At 36.9% G+C, this 17,995-nt stretch overlaps 1 protein-coding gene across 5 annotated transcripts in view; it reads left to right on the plus strand.

Annotated features, from left to right (window-relative positions):
• The window catches only part of PDS5B (PDS5 cohesin associated factor B), a 212,298-nt gene that overhangs the window by 159,033 nt on the left and 35,270 nt on the right, over window positions 1–17,995 (plus strand). For all 5 annotated transcript variants that reach the window (XM_084879314.1, XM_084879315.1, XM_084879312.1 and 2 more), the window contains 4 exons: window positions 2,424–2,492; window positions 4,095–4,231; window positions 6,997–7,120; window positions 16,830–17,034. In XM_084879314.1, the coding sequence (XP_084735440.1) occupies window positions 2,424–2,492; window positions 4,095–4,231; window positions 6,997–7,120; window positions 16,830–17,034 (535 nt within the window). The remainder of the gene's footprint in view (window positions 1–2,423; window positions 2,493–4,094; window positions 4,232–6,996; window positions 7,121–16,829; window positions 17,035–17,995) is intronic.

Below are 17,995 nucleotides of genomic sequence, written 5' to 3' on the forward strand. Positions count from 1 at the left end.
TTTATGACATCTCTTTTTTAAAATGTGAAGAGTGACAAACTTGTTCACAGTATGGTTGTCATGACAATAGTTGTTCCTTTCCCTATATACAATAGTGAATTAATTAAGAGAGGTCTGAGAAGAAATATTAGGAAAGAAATGATTTTATCTCTCTTCCTTTTGTGAGTACAGTTGTCCCCCCTCATCTGCAATTGCATTTTTTTTTGCCATTTCAGTTACCCACACTCATTTGCATTCTAAAAATATTAAATGGAAAATTCTAGAAGTAAACAATTCATAAGTTTTAAATCTTGCATCATTCTGAGTAGCCTGATGAAATATCTTGCTGTCTTCTGACCTGCCCAGAATGTGAATCATTCTTTTGTCCAGCATCTCCACATGGAACATACAGAAAAATAAGATATTTTGGGAGATTGAGAAAGTAACCAAATTCACATAACTTCTGTCACAGTATATTGTTACAGTTGTTTTTTTTTATTAGTTGTTGATATCTTTCAGTGCCTGATGTATAAATTAAACTTTATCATGGGTATTATGTTCAGGAAAGAAACAGAAATTTAGGATGGGACAAAAGTATATTTACAGTTTACAGTTTTGAGTATTTGAAACACAGTTTATATTATCTATTAATTAATAATTATTAAATTATAAGAGGCCTGGTGCATAAAAATTCATCCACTGGAGGGGGTTCACTCAGCCCAGCCTGCCCCTTCTCACAGTCCAGGAGCCCTCAGGGGTGAGAGGCAACCCAGCTATCAGGAGAAGGCGATGTCCCCTCACACCTCTGCTGCTGCCACTGCCAGCAGCATAAGCCTCGGCCGGCCCTGATTACTGCACTTTGGGCTGACCCTGGATGGCTGGGGACTGAGAGGACTGGGGGACTCCGGAGGCAGGCACACAGAATGGGTGTGACAATCAATTAGCATATTCTCCCCTCATTGGCTGTGGAGTGCCACCATCTATGAGGGCAGGGCAGTCAATTAGCATATTCCCTCCTTATGGGCTGTCGGCACTGCCATCTTTGTGATGGCATGAGGATCAATTAGCTTATTCCTTTTTTATTAGATAGTATTTTCCATGCAAACAACTATAGACCTACCGTTGCCCCATTCTCTATGCTAGCCACTATTCACATATAGCCATTTAAATTTTAAATAAACTAAATATAATTACAAATATATTCACATATCTCAAGCGCTCAATAGCCACATACAAGTAGTATTAGCCTATATTCCCACTGGAACAAATAAAAAGAATGGGAAACTATTTTTAAAAATCAGTTTGAAGGCAACAGAGATATGCCAATATACCAAAGCAATGAGATTTGGCAGGGCAAAGTTTCTAAAGAGATGAGAAACAAAGAGATTTGAGGTTGGTGCTCTGATGGTTTTGCTTACACATGTAATAGCTTATACACATGATAGCTGACGTTGAAGATGAAAGTCTGAGAGGTGAATAAATACTTTAATCACTGTTATCAAGCTGAAAGGAAGAAAGAAATTACAACTATGAGCCCAATAAAGAGTAGAACTTTTGTTAAACACCCTAACCTTTAAAGTGGATGTTGTTTGCAGAGCTTACCTCCTGGAACCTGTTGTCAAAGGGTTTGATTTCTGTTTCCTAGGCTGCCTCTGGAAATAACACTCCAGCTGGGAGTAAAAATGGGATCTGCAGGTTTCCAACGTTGGGTTCAGCATTTCTGTCACCTTAACTTGATTTCCTGGCTGCCACTGTAAATTCACATCTTTCACTAGCTGTAGTTTATCATTTCAAGATTATTCTGTGATTGTGCTGCCTGGGCGGGGGAGTTGGGTAGGAAAGGGGGTGTTTCTTTCCTGTGCTTGTAGGGAGACTAACTTAGCCCTGTTGATTTTTTTACTATATATTCTGTGTTTTTCAAAATTTTTCTATAATTTGGTCTCCTTTTGGGCCTCTTATTTTTTTTAGCTCTTTGTAACTGTGTGTGTGTGGCCATTTTGGCTATGAAAATATTAATGCTTTTTTTCTGTTATCTTCAACTGCAAACCTTTTCAATTTTTCCCCTGCTCAAGGTTCTTTGTGTATATCTTTCTTCTTATTTAAGAACTATACTTTATGGTTTCGTTGATTTTATCCTAGACCTTGCCAAGCTGCCTTAAATAATTGACTCAGTCTCAAACAGGTTTTTATGAGAGTGTATGTAGGATGTTAAAGTCAATCCACCTCCACCCAGAGAGACCCAACTGATGAGGATGTATAAGTGCTGAATGTGGGTGCTAGTGAATTATGCCTTTCAGCCTTTTTGAGTAATAGGGTTAGAAAGGTGTGTTTTTTCGCCCCACATATAATAACTGTAACACCAGAAGATAAAGGTTTCATTCATTCACTATTAATTAAACATGAGAATTCATGTTCACATTGTAAAGTCTTTAATTTTTGTTTAGCTTCCAGGAAAAAAGACAACTAAGCTTTGGGTTCCAGATGAAGAAGTTTCTCCTGAAACAATGGTCAAAGTGAGTAATATATATAGATTTCTTTATTTAAAATATATTTTTAATATAGGTGTTAACATTCCTATTCCTGTTACCACGTTGGCTATTAAAACCATTCTAGTTTTTATATTTATAGTATGACATTAACCCATAAATTGTGAGAGTATAAGGCAGTCATGAGAAACCCAAGTCCTTGAGGGCAGTTGCATGTAATCTAATTTGAGAGAAAAAAAAGAGTTTGTAAACTACCTCCATATTGCTGCTTTTTAGATATCAACCATCAAATGGCAAAAGACAATGCTGGTTTTCTTATGTACCTTCTGCTCTTCAGTAAAAATGGTTATTTGGATTTGAAGACTGTTTATCTTTCCCAAAGGATTTGATAAAACTTTTTATTTTGATTTTTTTGTAAACTTCACCTCAATGCACTGCTCAAGATGTGAAGATGATGAAAAATCTTCTCAGAAGATTTATGTTTCATATTATTAAGTACTTTATCACATTATTCCAGCTTCAGATTCTGATAGACCTTTAGAGCATCCCTTCCTTTATTATTGAACTAGAGGCCCGTTGCAGGAATATTTCTGTAAGAATAGGGCTTCCTTTGACCTGTTCCTGCAAGAAGAGGGCTTCCTGTGGCCTGAGCGAAGCAGAGAAGGGGGCTTTGCTGCTTTCTCCACTGCCTCACTCCCACCCATTTCTGCTGCCTCCTTCCCTTCTCTGCAGCCTCCCTCCCTTCTCCGCCGCTTTGCTCCCTTCTGCAACGCTAGGCTTCCTTCTACACTGTCTTCAGTCTTCATTCTGAGTCTGTGTATGCAAATTAACCGCCATCTTTGTTGGGCTAATTTGCATACTTTCTCCTGATTGGCTTGTGGGCGTAGTGGAGAGACTGTCAATTTGCATGTTTATCTTTTATTAGTGTAGATGGTGCTTGATTTTTCAAGTTCCAGTATAAATCTGTTTTCTTAGCATTGGTCTCAAGCAGCAGTTTTGTGTGGTTGAGCAGCAATGGACTGGAAGGCAGGCCACCTGCACTTAAGTTCATAATTACCAAATGGAACAGGAGAGACATTTTAAGAGTGTTTGGTCCATGCCACTGCAGAAGACAAGATCCACTCAGTCTCTGTGCCTTAGAACTGTAAAAAGCTGAGATAATGTGTGAAGAAAAGAAAAAGTAATATGCATCCTTCAAAAAGGGTTGTTGCAAATAACCTAGATACTTCATAATTATAAAAACAGTACAAATGTAAGGTGGTATCTACCATCTCTTAGATACAAAAGATTGAATATAATTTGGAGCTTAACTTTTTTGCCTAGCATAGTTAGTATGATTTTATTGAGGGTTATAAAGTATAGAGTGTATGTTGGGGAAAATCAAACACACACACACACAAGTCTTTTGTTAAATCATTTATTTGTCAATTATCTAGGAGGTGAGACATGTTTAATTTTAAACATTCAGAGTTATCTTCATAGATACAGAAAAGAATAATTCCTTTTTCTTTTCCTTTTTTCTCCACAAAAAGGCATCAATGAAAAGCTTTTTTTTTTTTAAATTAAGCTTGATACAGAATTTCTTTAAAATGTAGCAATGTTTTACTTGTCAATTTGTCTTTTAAATAGATACAGGCAATTAAAATGATGGTTCGATGGCTACTTGGAATGAAGAATAATCACAGTAAATCAGGAACTTCTACTTTAAGATTGCTAACAACAATATTGCATAGTGATGGAGACTTGACAGAACAGGGGAAAATTAGGTATAAATTATTGTTTTAAGTTATTTCGATTGCATAGTATTTCAAATCTGCTGTAATCATTGCTTGGTTCAGTTTCTTTTAAAAAAATAATTATTGCTATGTATGTATGTATGTCTATATTTTTATTGTAATATGCTTTTGTACATTGATTATTTGTGCAAGTTACTACTATATACACTAATTATTTCAAACAAAACATCTTCATATTAGGCTTTTTAAAATTTTGAAAAACTAATGTGAAAATGTTAGTATACCAATAAGTACCTGATATTTTATGTTCTTGTTAATTAATGTCTAAAGGAAAAAAAGCAGACTGGGTAGAAGACAGCTTATTGAGTCGATTCCAGAAGTAAAAATATATACAAATGAAAAGAAAGTTATTTGATGTAAATTATTTAAAATACATACTTTCTTGTTTTGCTTAAAACAAGAAAGTATGTATTTTAGGTGGTTAGGGGATGGGTGGTGTTTGCCATGGTCTGAAGTTATCCACTGGGTTTGTTGGCTCTGAGGCCTGTAAGCCAAGGTCATCTGCTGCCTGTGCCCTGTCCCAAACCATGAGCTACAAAGTGACAGGCCTCAGGCCACTTAGGATAGTGGCAGATAGTGACAGGCCTCAGGCCACTTAGGAAGGGGCAGAGGGCACGCCAAGGCCAGCTGCTGCTTGTTTGAGAGATTTTAAGAAAATCTGCAGCAGTAGCCAAGACAGCCCGTTTGTATGGGAAAGCCACTGAAAATGGCCTGGGTAGGCCCACAAGTTGGGTGAGGTGGGGACTCAGGATTACCAGGGCTAGAAAACAGTGTTAGCCAGGTTGGTGGAGACTGAGATACAACCCTGCTTGTGGGCTCTTTTAGGAGGGCTCAGCAAAGGAACAAAGACCTCTGCCTGCATTTTTGTCTGGGAAAATGTTGTCCCTCTAGACCTCCCCCTTGTGCCAGACAATTCAGTTCCTTTCTGTTTTTCCTAGAACTTTACCAGCTGCTGCCCCAGTGCTAGAGCTCAGAGCAGATGAGTTTGAATATATTCAGGCCTTTAAGAGGAAGGCGTGGGACTCCAGTAGCTTTCTGTCGCAGCCATAATCCCCACTGATTTTCACAAGCAGATATAGTGGGGACTTCTCATTGTCACCCCACACTGAAACCCTGAGCTGGGGAGCCTGGTATAGAACTGGGACTTCTAAGTGGGAACCTCTACAGTCAAAATTACTTCTCCCAATTTTCAGTTGCCAAATGTGGGCGAGGGACCAACTTGTTCTGGATTTTGGCCCTTCCTACCGGTCCCAACATTGCTTCTTCTTTTATATCAGTGGTTCTCAACCTTTCTAATGCTGTGACGCTTTAATACAGTTCCTCATGTTGACCCCCAACCATAAAATTATTTTCGTTGCTATTTCTTAACTGTAAATTTGCTTGTTATGAATCTTAATGTAAATATCTGTGTTTTTCGATTGTCTTAGGCTCTAAGGCGATCCTGTAAGTGGTTCTCAACCTGTGGGTCATGACCCACAGGTTGAGAACCGCTGCTGTAGAGCCTAAGACGATCGGAAAACACAGATATTTACATTAAGATTCATAACAGTAGCAAATTTATAGTTAAGTAGCAACAAAAATAATTTTATGGTTGGGGGTCACCACAACATGAGGAACTGTATTAAAGGGTCCCCGGCATTAGAAAGGTTGAGAACCACTGATCAAGTACATCACTGTATTATGAAGGGTTATTTAGATGTATTTACTAGTCAAGAATTTACTATTCTTTGAGATGTTTCCCATTTAGCATAAGTTTTCTTAAACATAAAAGGAGCTTCTTGGTAATACTTGAAAAGTTGGATTCTAGCTGACAATAGTAATGTTTTATTCACTACACCTGCTTTCATTCTACTTCTTTTATATTTAACATAGTAGTTTTAGTTGACTAATAAGCATGATAGGACATTTTTATGCCTAATTTGTAAACAAACACATAACTATATATATAAAAGCCTAAGCGACAGAACAACCGGTCCATCGGTTGCTATGATGCACACTGACCACCAGGGGACAGACACTCAACACGCAGGATCGGGCTCCCTCCTGTCTGGATTGGTCCTGCCAGGATTGGGCCAAAGCAGGCTGTCCAACATCCCCTGAGGGGTCCCAGACTGGGAGAGGGCACAGGGCAGACTGAGGGACCTCACTGGTGCACAAACCACACCTCTAGTCTAAAAATAATCCATAATGGAAGACTTAAGACCTAACAACTAAGCATATGAATAATAGGCTTTGCTAGCCGAGACCGGTTTGGCTCAGTGGATAGAACATCGGCCTGTGGACCGAAAAGTCCCGGGTTCAATTCCGATCAAGGGCATGTACCTTGGTTGTGGGCACATCCCCAGTGGGGGGTATGCAGGAGGCAGCTGATCGATGATTCTCTCTCATCAATGTTTCTAACTCTCTATCCCTCTCTCTTCCTCTCTAAAAAATCAATAAAATATATATTTTTTTTAAATTAAAAAAATTTTTTTAAAAATAGGCTTGGCTACAAGCTGTTTTGTAGGAGAGAATTACATGACTTTAGTACACTTATGTTCAGAAGAATTTTGCAGGATTAGACATCATATCCAAAGTTAAATAAATATAGTATGTTTTTAGCATCACTAAACTGTTTTATGACTTTTTTTTTTTTTTCGGCTAGAGGATTTTGTAAAATTAGCTATACAAAGCAGGTATGTTTTTGTGCACATAGTTAGAAATCTAATTTACATTCTTTCTTGCTTATTTTTCAGTAAACCAGATATGTCACGTCTGAGACTTGCTGCTGGGAGTGCTATTGTGAAGCTGGCACAAGAACCCTGTTACCATGAAATCATCACATTAGAACAGTATCAGCTCTGTGCATTAGCTATCAATGTAAGGAAAAAGGCTACATAGAACATGACTTTATATGATCTTTGACCTAAGAAGTCCACCATGATATAGAGATAAAAATATTGAACATTTATGTCTCTTTTTGAAAAATTTATATGAGAAACATTTTAGAGTTTTAAAACTAGCACTTGAATTTGGGGTTGCTAACATACTACAGTTGACTCTTATTATTTGCAGTAGTTCTGCAAAGTCACTTCAAGCACTGAATTAACAAATACTGAACCATTGCTCATAAGGGAAATACAGGGGTGGTTCCTGCATATCTCAAGTCACAACATTTTTATCAGTCAATCATCCTTAACCTTATTTTATATGTATTTATATTTAAAGGGACCTTAATATTTAGTTGTTTTATTATTAAACTCATGGCCAACAGCATTTTAACTTATGCCTGAATGAAGCCTATTTAACAAACATATTTTCTCCATAATGTACATCCCAGCCTTCTTGCTCTTAGAATCAGTCCATTTCAGCACTATGCTTAGAAGCTAATTTAACAACAAGGTCATTAACAAAAATGTGAGAAATGAGGCACTCTATAGACCACCAAAAGAACACTTGTTTGTAATATGAGAGCTGAAACAACAAAGCGGAGCATTGCCTTGTTCAACCTCAGTTGAACATGTGTCAGGCAATTCTCATATTTTGCTGCTCAGTGCATTAACTTGGGAATGACCACGAAAGCATTGCAAGTATTGATTTTAAGATTGCAATTAAATTTTAGTGAGTTGGTAAATTCACAAATGCAGAATGTGTGAATAATGAGGCTTGAATGTATTTAGTTTTTTAAAGGAAGAAAAAAGTATAGAAATTTATTGTTTCACTAGAAGCCCAATGCACAGGATTTTTGCAAGAGTAGGTCTTCCTTTCCCTGGCTGCAGGCATAAGCTTCCCTCTGGCACCTGGGACCTGGGCTTACCTCACAGCCCCAGCTTTGTCCAGAAGGTCATCTGGTCTAATTACCATATTATACTTTTATTATTATAGACTAGAGGCCAAATGCACAAAATTCATGCAAGGAGCTTGGCCCTCGCAGCATTGAGTAAAAATTTCCAAAAATTAGAATAACATAATACATTACTTCATTACATTTGAATTACATCATTTTAGAGGTTTTTTCTTAATATGTTTTTTTTTATTTTTTAGAGAGAGTGAAAGAGAGACAGGCAATGATATGAGAAAGAAACAATGATAGGTTGCCGCCTGGATATACCCTGACGGGATCAAACCCGAAATCTGGGTATGTGCCCTGACTAGGAATGAAACCAGCAACCTTTTGGTGCCTGGTAAGACACTCAACCAAATGAGCCACACTAGCCAGGGCACTTTAGAAATTTTTAGAATCATTTGAGAAAATTAAAGAAAATGGACTTCCATAATAGTAAAGATGATATTCCAGTATGAGTTTTTTATTCCTAATTTGGTTATATATGTTCTTTTTTGGCAATTACTTCAAGGATTATTGTAATTTTTTTCCACTTCCCCTTCTTTAACTACTTATTTTTAAATTGCAATTTATAAACAATCTTTTTTTTTTTTTTTTTTTTTTAATTATAATGATGTTGTCAATTTCTGGTACTTCAGTCTTTAAAAGTTATTCCAGATCCTACATATTTTGTTTTACTTTTGGTGTTGGTGTTCAGATTAGACTAAACCACATGTGTCAAACACAAGGCCCGCGGGCCAAATCCAGCCCGCCAGGCCTTGCAATGTGGCCCGCACCGCGCTGTCATCACTGCACTCCGCTGTCAGTTTATGACATTGTCAGTTTATGACTGTTCAGTAAACCATTCGGCCCGCGATTTAGGCTGGATTTTAGATTTTGGCCCCTTCTCTGATTGAGTTCGACACCCCTAGACTAAACCATTTGAGAAATAAGATTTTGGTGAGCCCATAATTTTCTGATTTAGTTTTCTCCTAATTTTGGAGATCATCTTGTTTTGCAAGAAAGTGAAAATTGTTTAAAAAGTACCGTATTTTTCGGACCATAAGATGCACTTTTTTCCCCCCAGAAGTGGGGGGGAGAAAGTCCCTGCGTCTTATGGTCCAAATATAGCCTACACATATACTGTAAAAAACAAGTTTTTTTGCTTGCCCGGCTCTGTGTGGTCTCTGTGTGCTTGCCCGGCTCTAAAATGGTTCTAAATGCTGCTGTTTACTTTACAGGGTTGATTACATGTGTTTCTGACTGTGATGTTGGGTTTTAATGCACATAAAATATTTTAGGACACTATTTGTTTCAGAATCTTTTTTTCTTCATTTCCCTTCTCTAAAAACTGGTGCGTCTTATGGTCCGGTGCGTCTTATGGTCCGAAAAATACGGTATATGTAAAATTTCCTAAGAGAAAACAACCTATATAACTTTTTTTAAAACTCACAATACTTGTATTTTGTTGATTTATCAGGTTGTTGGTCTGTTATTTCTTTTTTCTTTTTTTTTTAAATATATTTTATTGATTTTTTACAGAGAAGAAGAGAGAGGGATAGAGAGTTAGAAACATCGATGAGAGAAACATCGATCAGCTGCCTCCTGCACACCCCCTTTGGGGATGTGCCTGCAGCCAAGGTACATACCCTTGATCAGAATCGAACCTGGGACCTTTCAGTCCACAGTCCTACGTTCTATCCACTTAGCCAAACCGGTTTCGGCATGGTCTAATATTTCTTAGGGTAATGTTGCTATCGGTATTGAAGTAGAAAAATTTTTAAAAACCAAGAAAATAGGGAAATAAGTAGACAGAAGGACTTTGAAACTTACTGAGTGTAAACCATTTGTTAAATGTCCATTATGTATTAGAATTATTCATGCTTATTAACTTCTAGAGACTTTCTTTTCTAGCATAGTATTTGTTATATATTAAGATGAAAGTTGTAAGATTGCTCTGGAATTTTGTAGACTAGAACATGTTAATGGTTCAATTTAATTATTAACATATGGTTGGTTACCGTATTTTCTTCTAAACCAAACTTTTCCCTAATTCTTTAAGCTACATCTCTTCTTTTTAAACCTCTAATCCTCAAGAAAGAGTAATCTATATGTTTGTCTATCTTACACTGTTATCCTCTTACTCCTCATTAATCATTTGGCTTCATTGTTTTCCAAAAATGCTCTATTGAAGTTCCAAATCCAATAATATTGGTCCTCATTGTACATCTCCTTTCTGCATGTTTTGACACAAGTTATTGTGTCTTTATTCTTGAAACTCTCTTTGACTTCCATCTCCTGATTTTTTTTTTTGTTGTATTTTTCTGACTACATTTTCTGGCCATTCTCTTTTCCTTTAAATGTAAGTGTTCTATGAGGATCTGTCCATGACTAACTTTTCCACTTATACTGTAGTAGAGGCCTGGTACTTGAATTTGTGCACTTGGGGGTGGGGCGTCCCTCAGCCTGGCCTGTGCCCTCATACAGTTGGGAGCCCTCTGAGAATGTCGGACTGATGGTTTAGGGGGCCTAAGCCATCAGTGGGACATCCTTAGCGCTGCTGCGGAGAGGGGAGAGGATCCCGCCACCACCTCTACACTTGCCAGTTATGAGCCCAACTTCTGGCTGAGCGGCACTCCCCCTGTGGGAATGCACTGACCACCAGGGGGTAGCTCCTGCATTGAGCATCTGTCCCCTGGTGGTCAGTGCACATCATAGCGACCGGTCATTCTGACATTCGGTTGATTTGCATTTTAACCTTTTATTATATAGGATATTCTTCTTTAGACATCTCATTTTCTATGTAAATGATTCCTGTACTACCAGCATTAACTTTTTTTTTTTTTTAAGTTTCTGGTCCCACTTCCATTGCTAAACATATTTTTCAAACTTTCATGTTCTGTGAATGTCAGACTAAATTCATGTTTTCCTAAATCTATTCATTTATGACATGTAGAGCTTTGGTAGGCCTTAAGTAAATCTGAATGGCATTTCTCAAATCCACAAGCATGATTTATATTTGACTGCTTGTCCTTGTACCTCATAGCAAAGTACAGATAATTCTGTCCTATCATATCTATTGTATCTATTAATCATTCTTAATATATGTACTTCTTAATCATTCTTACTTTTATTGTCATCATTAGCTCTCAGGTAGTATTGTGAGACTTTATTATTGATTAAATTTCCTGTCATGATTCTGATCATGTTATTCCCTATTAAAAAAATATTTAGGGCCTTATACTCATAAAAAAGAAAAAAAAACACATTTTAATATTTGGACCCAAATATACACTTAAAAATCTTGTTTAGCACACGTTACCTTTTACCTACCCTATTTCAGTGAAAGTTAGCATATTTTTTCTTTTATATGTTTGTCATATGCTGCCTCTAATTTTCTTTTCATCCTCCATTTCTATAAATCCACTATCAACTCCTAAAAATCAAGACTAAGACACAATCTTCTCAAAACTCTTCCTCATTTTCATAGCTGGTCTCCTTCTGATTCCCTGGTGTTTTTATCTGTAGTCCTCTGATACATACGTGCCTGTGCGTTAGTTATTTACGTACTTGTGATTTATTTCTCTTACTTGCGGTGAACTCTTTAAAGGCGTATTTTGCCTCAGAGTCCATTGTTAAAGATATTTGAATAGAAAGGAAGAGAAATTCAATAATGTGGAGCTTAACATTTTTAATAATTTAGCTATTTTAGAATTTGAATGCAATTAATGAAAAATATGTATGTACTGCTGTGTGCTGTACATTGTTCTAGATTCTGTAAATACAAAAATGAGATAAGTCATGGCTGCCACCCTCAAGAACATAACCTCTTAGGAAAACAGAAAATAAAAATAAATGGTAATAACACAATGCAATACACAAAGTAATTGAACTGTTTACAAGATACTAGGTACTACATTCATGAAAATAATTTGTACTGGAAAACATCACTAAAAGTGAATTTACTTAAAATGCAGACTATTTAATACTTAAGATTAAGACTTTAATAGTGAGTAAAAGTTTGTATCAAATTTTATTTTGGGGGAATATATTTTGTGGTACCATCTTTATTTTAAAATATTGAACTAATAATCTGTTAAAACCAAAACTATGAAAGTATCAGGTGCTTTTGTTTTTTTAGTGTTTTTCTGCATAAAAATTGTATTCTTCTGTCCTTTAACTTTTATAATATAGTCACAAGAATAATTATTTTTGCAAAAAAAAAACAATAACAAAACAAACATTTAAAACCTCAGTGGTTAGGAACACTCCTTTTAAATTTTCATTCTGATGATTCTACTTTGATTTACTTTTTATGACATGTCAAATTTATCATCTTTTCTCATTAACTCTGTCCGTTTCCTTTCATATGATTTGACTTTTCTTCTCTAACATCACTTTAATGATTTTTTGGAATCCTAAACTTTGCCATGGGATTCACAATTTGACTTTGTTATTCATTTGCATTGTATCCTGAATGATGAGTGAGAGAGTGACAAAAACAAGGTCTAACTAGGAAATGCATCTTAGTAGAGGGTGAAGGGGGAAATATTTGGAGATTAATTTTTAAATGAGTGATCTGTTTACTTGTGAATATATTTTGATAGGTGGATTTATATAGGTTGTAATTCCTTCATAATATATAATTGATAATGAAGACTCCTCTTCCTTATGGTAGTGATACTGAGGAAGGAATGAGTTAACTAACTTTGTTTCGTTGAATGTAATGGTAGATAATAGATAATACACAATATTTCTGTGGAAGTTAGACTTTTTTTGTTAAAGTATGCGTTTCACATAAGAAACTGAAGTTTAAATTAAATGAAATAAGATGCACAAAATAAGGATTTAAACATAAAGGCAAGATTGTGACATAGGTTTTAAAGAAGAACCAAATGAATATTCTAAGATAGAAGAAATAATATAAAGTTGCAAAAATATGAAACACTTCACCCCTTGTGTTATTGGTGGAGAATGAGGTGTGATTATGAAACTCTCTATCTCACATATGACAAAAGTCATGTCAAATCTATAGATTGCTTTGGATAGTATGGACATTTTAATGATACTGATTTTTTTAAAAAATATATATTTTTATTGATTTTGTACAGAGAGGAAGAGAGAGAGATAGAGAGTTAGAAACATCGATGAGAGAGAGTCATCGATCAGCTGCCTCTTGGACACCCCCTACTGGGGATCTGCCCGCAACCAAGGTACATGCCCTTGACCGGAATCGAACCCGGGACCCATTAGTCCCCAAGCCGACGCTCTATCCATTGAGCCAAACCGGTCCCGGCTTTATGATACTGATTTTACCAATTCATGAACACGGTATATTTTTCCACTTATTTATATTTTCCTCCATCTTTTTTCAATGTCCTGTGTTTTCAATGTCTTTAAATATTGAAGGAGGTCTTTGACCTCTTGGTTAAGTTTATTTCTAAGTATCTTAATTTTTGTTGTTGTTGCAATGGTAAATGGGATTTATTTATTTATTTAGTTTAGTTTTCTGAGCATTCATTATTAGTGTATTAAAATGCCATAGATTTCTGGGTGTTAATTTTGTATTCTGCTACATTGCTGAATTCCTTTATTAAATCTATTTTTATGAGGTTTTTAGGGTTTCCTATGTACAGTGTCATATTATCTGCAAATATGAGTTTTACTTCCTCATTTCCAGCTTGGATGCCTTTTATTTCTACTTCTTGTCTGATCACTATGGCTAGGACTTGCAGTACTATGTTGAATAAGAGTAGTAAAAGTGGGCATCCCTGTTTTGTCCCTGGTACTGGCACAAGAGCAAGTATATAGAGAAGTGGTTCTCAACCTTTTTAATGCCACAACCCTTTAATACAGTTCCTCATGTTGTGGTGACCCCCACCCATAAAATTATTTTTGTTGCTACTTCATAACTAATTTTGCTACTGTTATGAATTATAATGTAAATGTCTATGTTTTCCGATGGTTAGGCGACCCTGCTAGCTGTTTGCAACCTGTGAGACCGCTGATGTAGAGCCTGAGACCATCGGAAAGCACAGATATTTACATTACAATTCATAACAGTAGCAAAATAACAGTTATGAAATATGGTTGGAGGTCACCACAAAATGAGGCACTTTATTGAAGGATTGCAGCATTAGAAAGGTTGAGAACCACTGATTTAGAGCAATAGAACATAACAAAGAACTGAGAAAAGGACCCAAGCCATTATGCTCAATTAGTATTTGACAAGGAGGCAAGAGCATACAATGGAGTAAAGACAGACTCTTAAATAAGTGGTGTTGAAAAAATTGGACAGGTACATGCAAAAAAATGAAACTGAACCACCAACTTACACCATACACAAGAATAAACTCAAAATGGATAAAAGACTTAAGTCATGAAACCATAAAAATTTTAGAAGGAACCAAAGGCAAAAAAATCTCAGACAACTCATGTACAATAGCAATATGTTTACCAATACATCTAGGGCAAAGGAAACTAAGGAGAAAATAAACAAATGAATTACCTCAAAATAAAAAACTTCTGCACAGCAAAGGAAACCATCAACAAAATGAAAAGAGAGCCCACTCCATGGGAGAACATATTTGCCAATGATACATCGATAAGGGGTTAATTTCTAAAATTTACAAGAAATTCATACATACAACTTAATGAAAGGAAGTTAATCCAATTTAAAAATGGCTAAAGAATCTACATAAACACTTCTCCAAAGTGGTCATACAGAAGGCCAAGAGATGGAAAAAATACTCGAAGTCACTAATCGTCCATGAGATAGAAATCAAAACAACAATGATGAATCACTCACACCTGTTAGAATGGCTATCATCAACAAACAATAAGTTTTGGCAAGGATGTGCAGAAAAGAAAACCGTAGTATACTGCTGGTGGAAATGCAGATTGATGCAGCCACTGTGGAAAACAGCATGGAATTTTCCTCAAAAAATTAAAAATGGAACTCCCATTTGACCCAGTGATCCTACTTCTAGGAATATATCCCAAGTAATCAGAAACACCGATCAGAAAAAAATATGTGCACCCCTATGTTCATAGCAGGGCAATGTACAATAGCTAAGATTTGGAAACAGCCCAAGTGCCCATCAGCAGATGAATGAATAAAAAGTTTTGGAGCATTTACATAATGGGATATTATGCAGCTATAAAAAAGAAACAAGTCCCACCATTTGCAACAGCATGGATGGACCTTAGTATTACGCTAAGTGAGATAAATCAGAGAGAGATGAGTATTACATGATCTCACTCACATATGGAATCTGATGAACAAACTAGGTCCAGAGACATAGAAACTTGGAATAGACTGTCAGACCTCAGAAGGAAGGCAGGGGAGGGTGGATGAGTAGGAAAAGATCAACCCAAGAACTTGTATGCTTTTATGCATAATCCATGGAAACAGACAATTGGGTGGTGGGCGGAAGCGGGCTCGAAGAGGTCAATGTTGAAAAAGGGGACATTTGTAATACTTTAATATTAATACTTTAAAAATTTTTAAAAATAAGAGCAAACAAGTCATGTGGGGCTTTTCCCTAGTTTAGAAAAAAAAATTCTGATAATCCATGTACTGGATACTCTGCTAGATTTAGGAGCACAAAGATGTCTTTAAGGAATGAGGAACATAGTAAGGACTGGCATATAAACCAGTCATTTTAATACTATACTAGAGGCCTGGTGCACAGAATTCATGCAGGGGGGAGGGGGGGTCTTCTCAGCCCAGCCTGCACCCTCTCCAATCCGGGACCCCTCAAGGGATGTCCGACTGCCAGTGTAGGCCCAATCCCGGCAGTCAGACATCCCTGTCACAATTTGGGACCACTTTCTCCTGCTCACCTGCCTGCCTGCCTGATAACCCCTAACTGTTCCCCCGATGGCCTGGTCACCACCACTGTCCCCCCTCACCAGCCTGGTTGCTCCTCACTGCCCCCCTTCTGCTGGTCTGGACACCCCTCACTCTCCTCCTTTCCCCCCCCCCCCCCCCACTGGCCTGGTTGCCCCATGCAACCTGCTGTTCGGTCATTTGGTCACCCTCACTGCCCCCCACCCCTGCCAGCGTGGTTGCCCACACAGCCTGCTGCTCAGTTGTTTGGTCATTCCTCACTAGACGCCCTGCCAGTCACCCCAAACAGCCTGTTCGGTCGTCAATTCAATTGTTTTAGTTGCGTTGATCACTCTTAGGCTGTTATATGTATAGACACTGACTTCTATGCTGGAGATGTCCAGAGTGCTTAAGAGAGCACAGGTGGATGCAGGATAAAAATCACAGTGATTTCAGGAGGACAGAGGAACTGTGATAATGAACATATTGATTCATTTATAGAACGAAAAGTAATTAGGTGTTTCTGAAAATTCTTGCCTTCAGAGTTGTACATTTTAAAATGATAAAATGTATAGATTAAAATTTTATCTTGCTCAGTAAATGAAAAAGCTATATATGAGAGAGTATTTAAACTTTATTTTTTTTCCCCTACCTTATTTAACTTGAGATGGATTGCTATTCATGAGTTTTATCTGTTTTAAGAGTACATTCAATATTTTCTGACACCTCTAAACAAGTAGTGATTAGAGTCCAGGTAAATACTTCTGCCTTGAAATTAACTTGTCACAACATATCAGTCCTGTGAGCTGAACAATGATTGTGGATAAACTTGCTGCTGTTTACTGGTCTGGTTACTTGATAGAGTACATTTTATATCTGAATTTGTTACTCTTTGCTGCCATGTGATAATATGTAGAATAATGATGTCTTCACAGGATGAATGCTATCAAGTAAGACAAGTATTTGCTCAGAAACTTCACAAAGGCCTTTCCCGATTACGACTTCCACTTGAGTATATGGCAATCTGTGCTCTTTGTGCAAAAGATCCTGTAAAAGAGCGAAGAGCTCACGCCAGGCAGTGTCTGGTAAAAAATATAAATGTGAGACGCGAGTATCTGAAGCAGCATGCAGCTGTTAGTGGTAAGCCCAAATGAAAATGAAAAGTATGTTTTTCCAGCTTGCCAATTTTCTTTTCAGAGCACCAAGTGATGTAACTGTTATTTATTATATTCTAATTAGCCCTCATTAAATAAGTATTACTGTTTTTCAATAATAGCTTCATCTTTAAAAAGTTTATTTTTAAAATAGAAGTGCGTGGGTATCTAAATATCAACTCATATCTCTATGCAACTGACAAAATAAACTGGCCGAGGGAAATAAGTAGTGACATTGGATGGAGGTACTTTTAATAGAACAGTAAAATGTATATGTCAGAGTATGATCTTTTAGTTTAAAAATGTACCAGTCTCTGGTCTTTATTGATTATTCTCATCACAGCCGGATGTGCAGGACCAGCATCCTGGGTTCAAACCGGCAACCTTGCAGGGTGAATGGGACAGTGCTCAACCAACTGAGCCACACTGGCCAGGGTTGTGTGCCTTTTTAAACAACTGCTCACTTTACCCCATCCACATTATTAGCTTTTGTGACTCTCTGACTTTAATTTAATTAAAATCTATCCAGTTATCCAAGTTAAAAATCAGAGACATTCTTCATATCTTCTTTCCCTAAATCCTTAATTCTTACTCTGGATATCTTGAACATTTCTTCTCAGCTGTATTTCTCTTGGATTAGTGTGTACATGTCTGCCTCCCTCTTATAAAGTCTCCTGCCTCTAATCCACCTCCAGGTGTGCCACACTGCTATCAAAATTATTTTTCTAAAACACATTGGATCATATCACTATCATGTTTGAAATCTGTGTTGATTTTTTTATTGTTGATATAATCAAATTTAAACTCATTAACATGGCTCTTTAGAGTTTTACTCTCAACCTGAGTTTTAGACTTTTCTCTAACCATCCCCTACTATAAGTCCTATGCTTCTTATACTCTGGATTGTTTGAAATTTGTGTAGCCATCTTTTTCTCTGTTTCCCTGTA

Source organism: Pipistrellus hanaki (genome assembly GCF_964339955.1).
Source record: "Pipistrellus hanaki genome assembly, chromosome: 3".
NCBI classification, from domain to species: domain Eukaryota; kingdom Metazoa; phylum Chordata; class Mammalia; order Chiroptera; family Vespertilionidae; genus Pipistrellus; species Pipistrellus hanaki.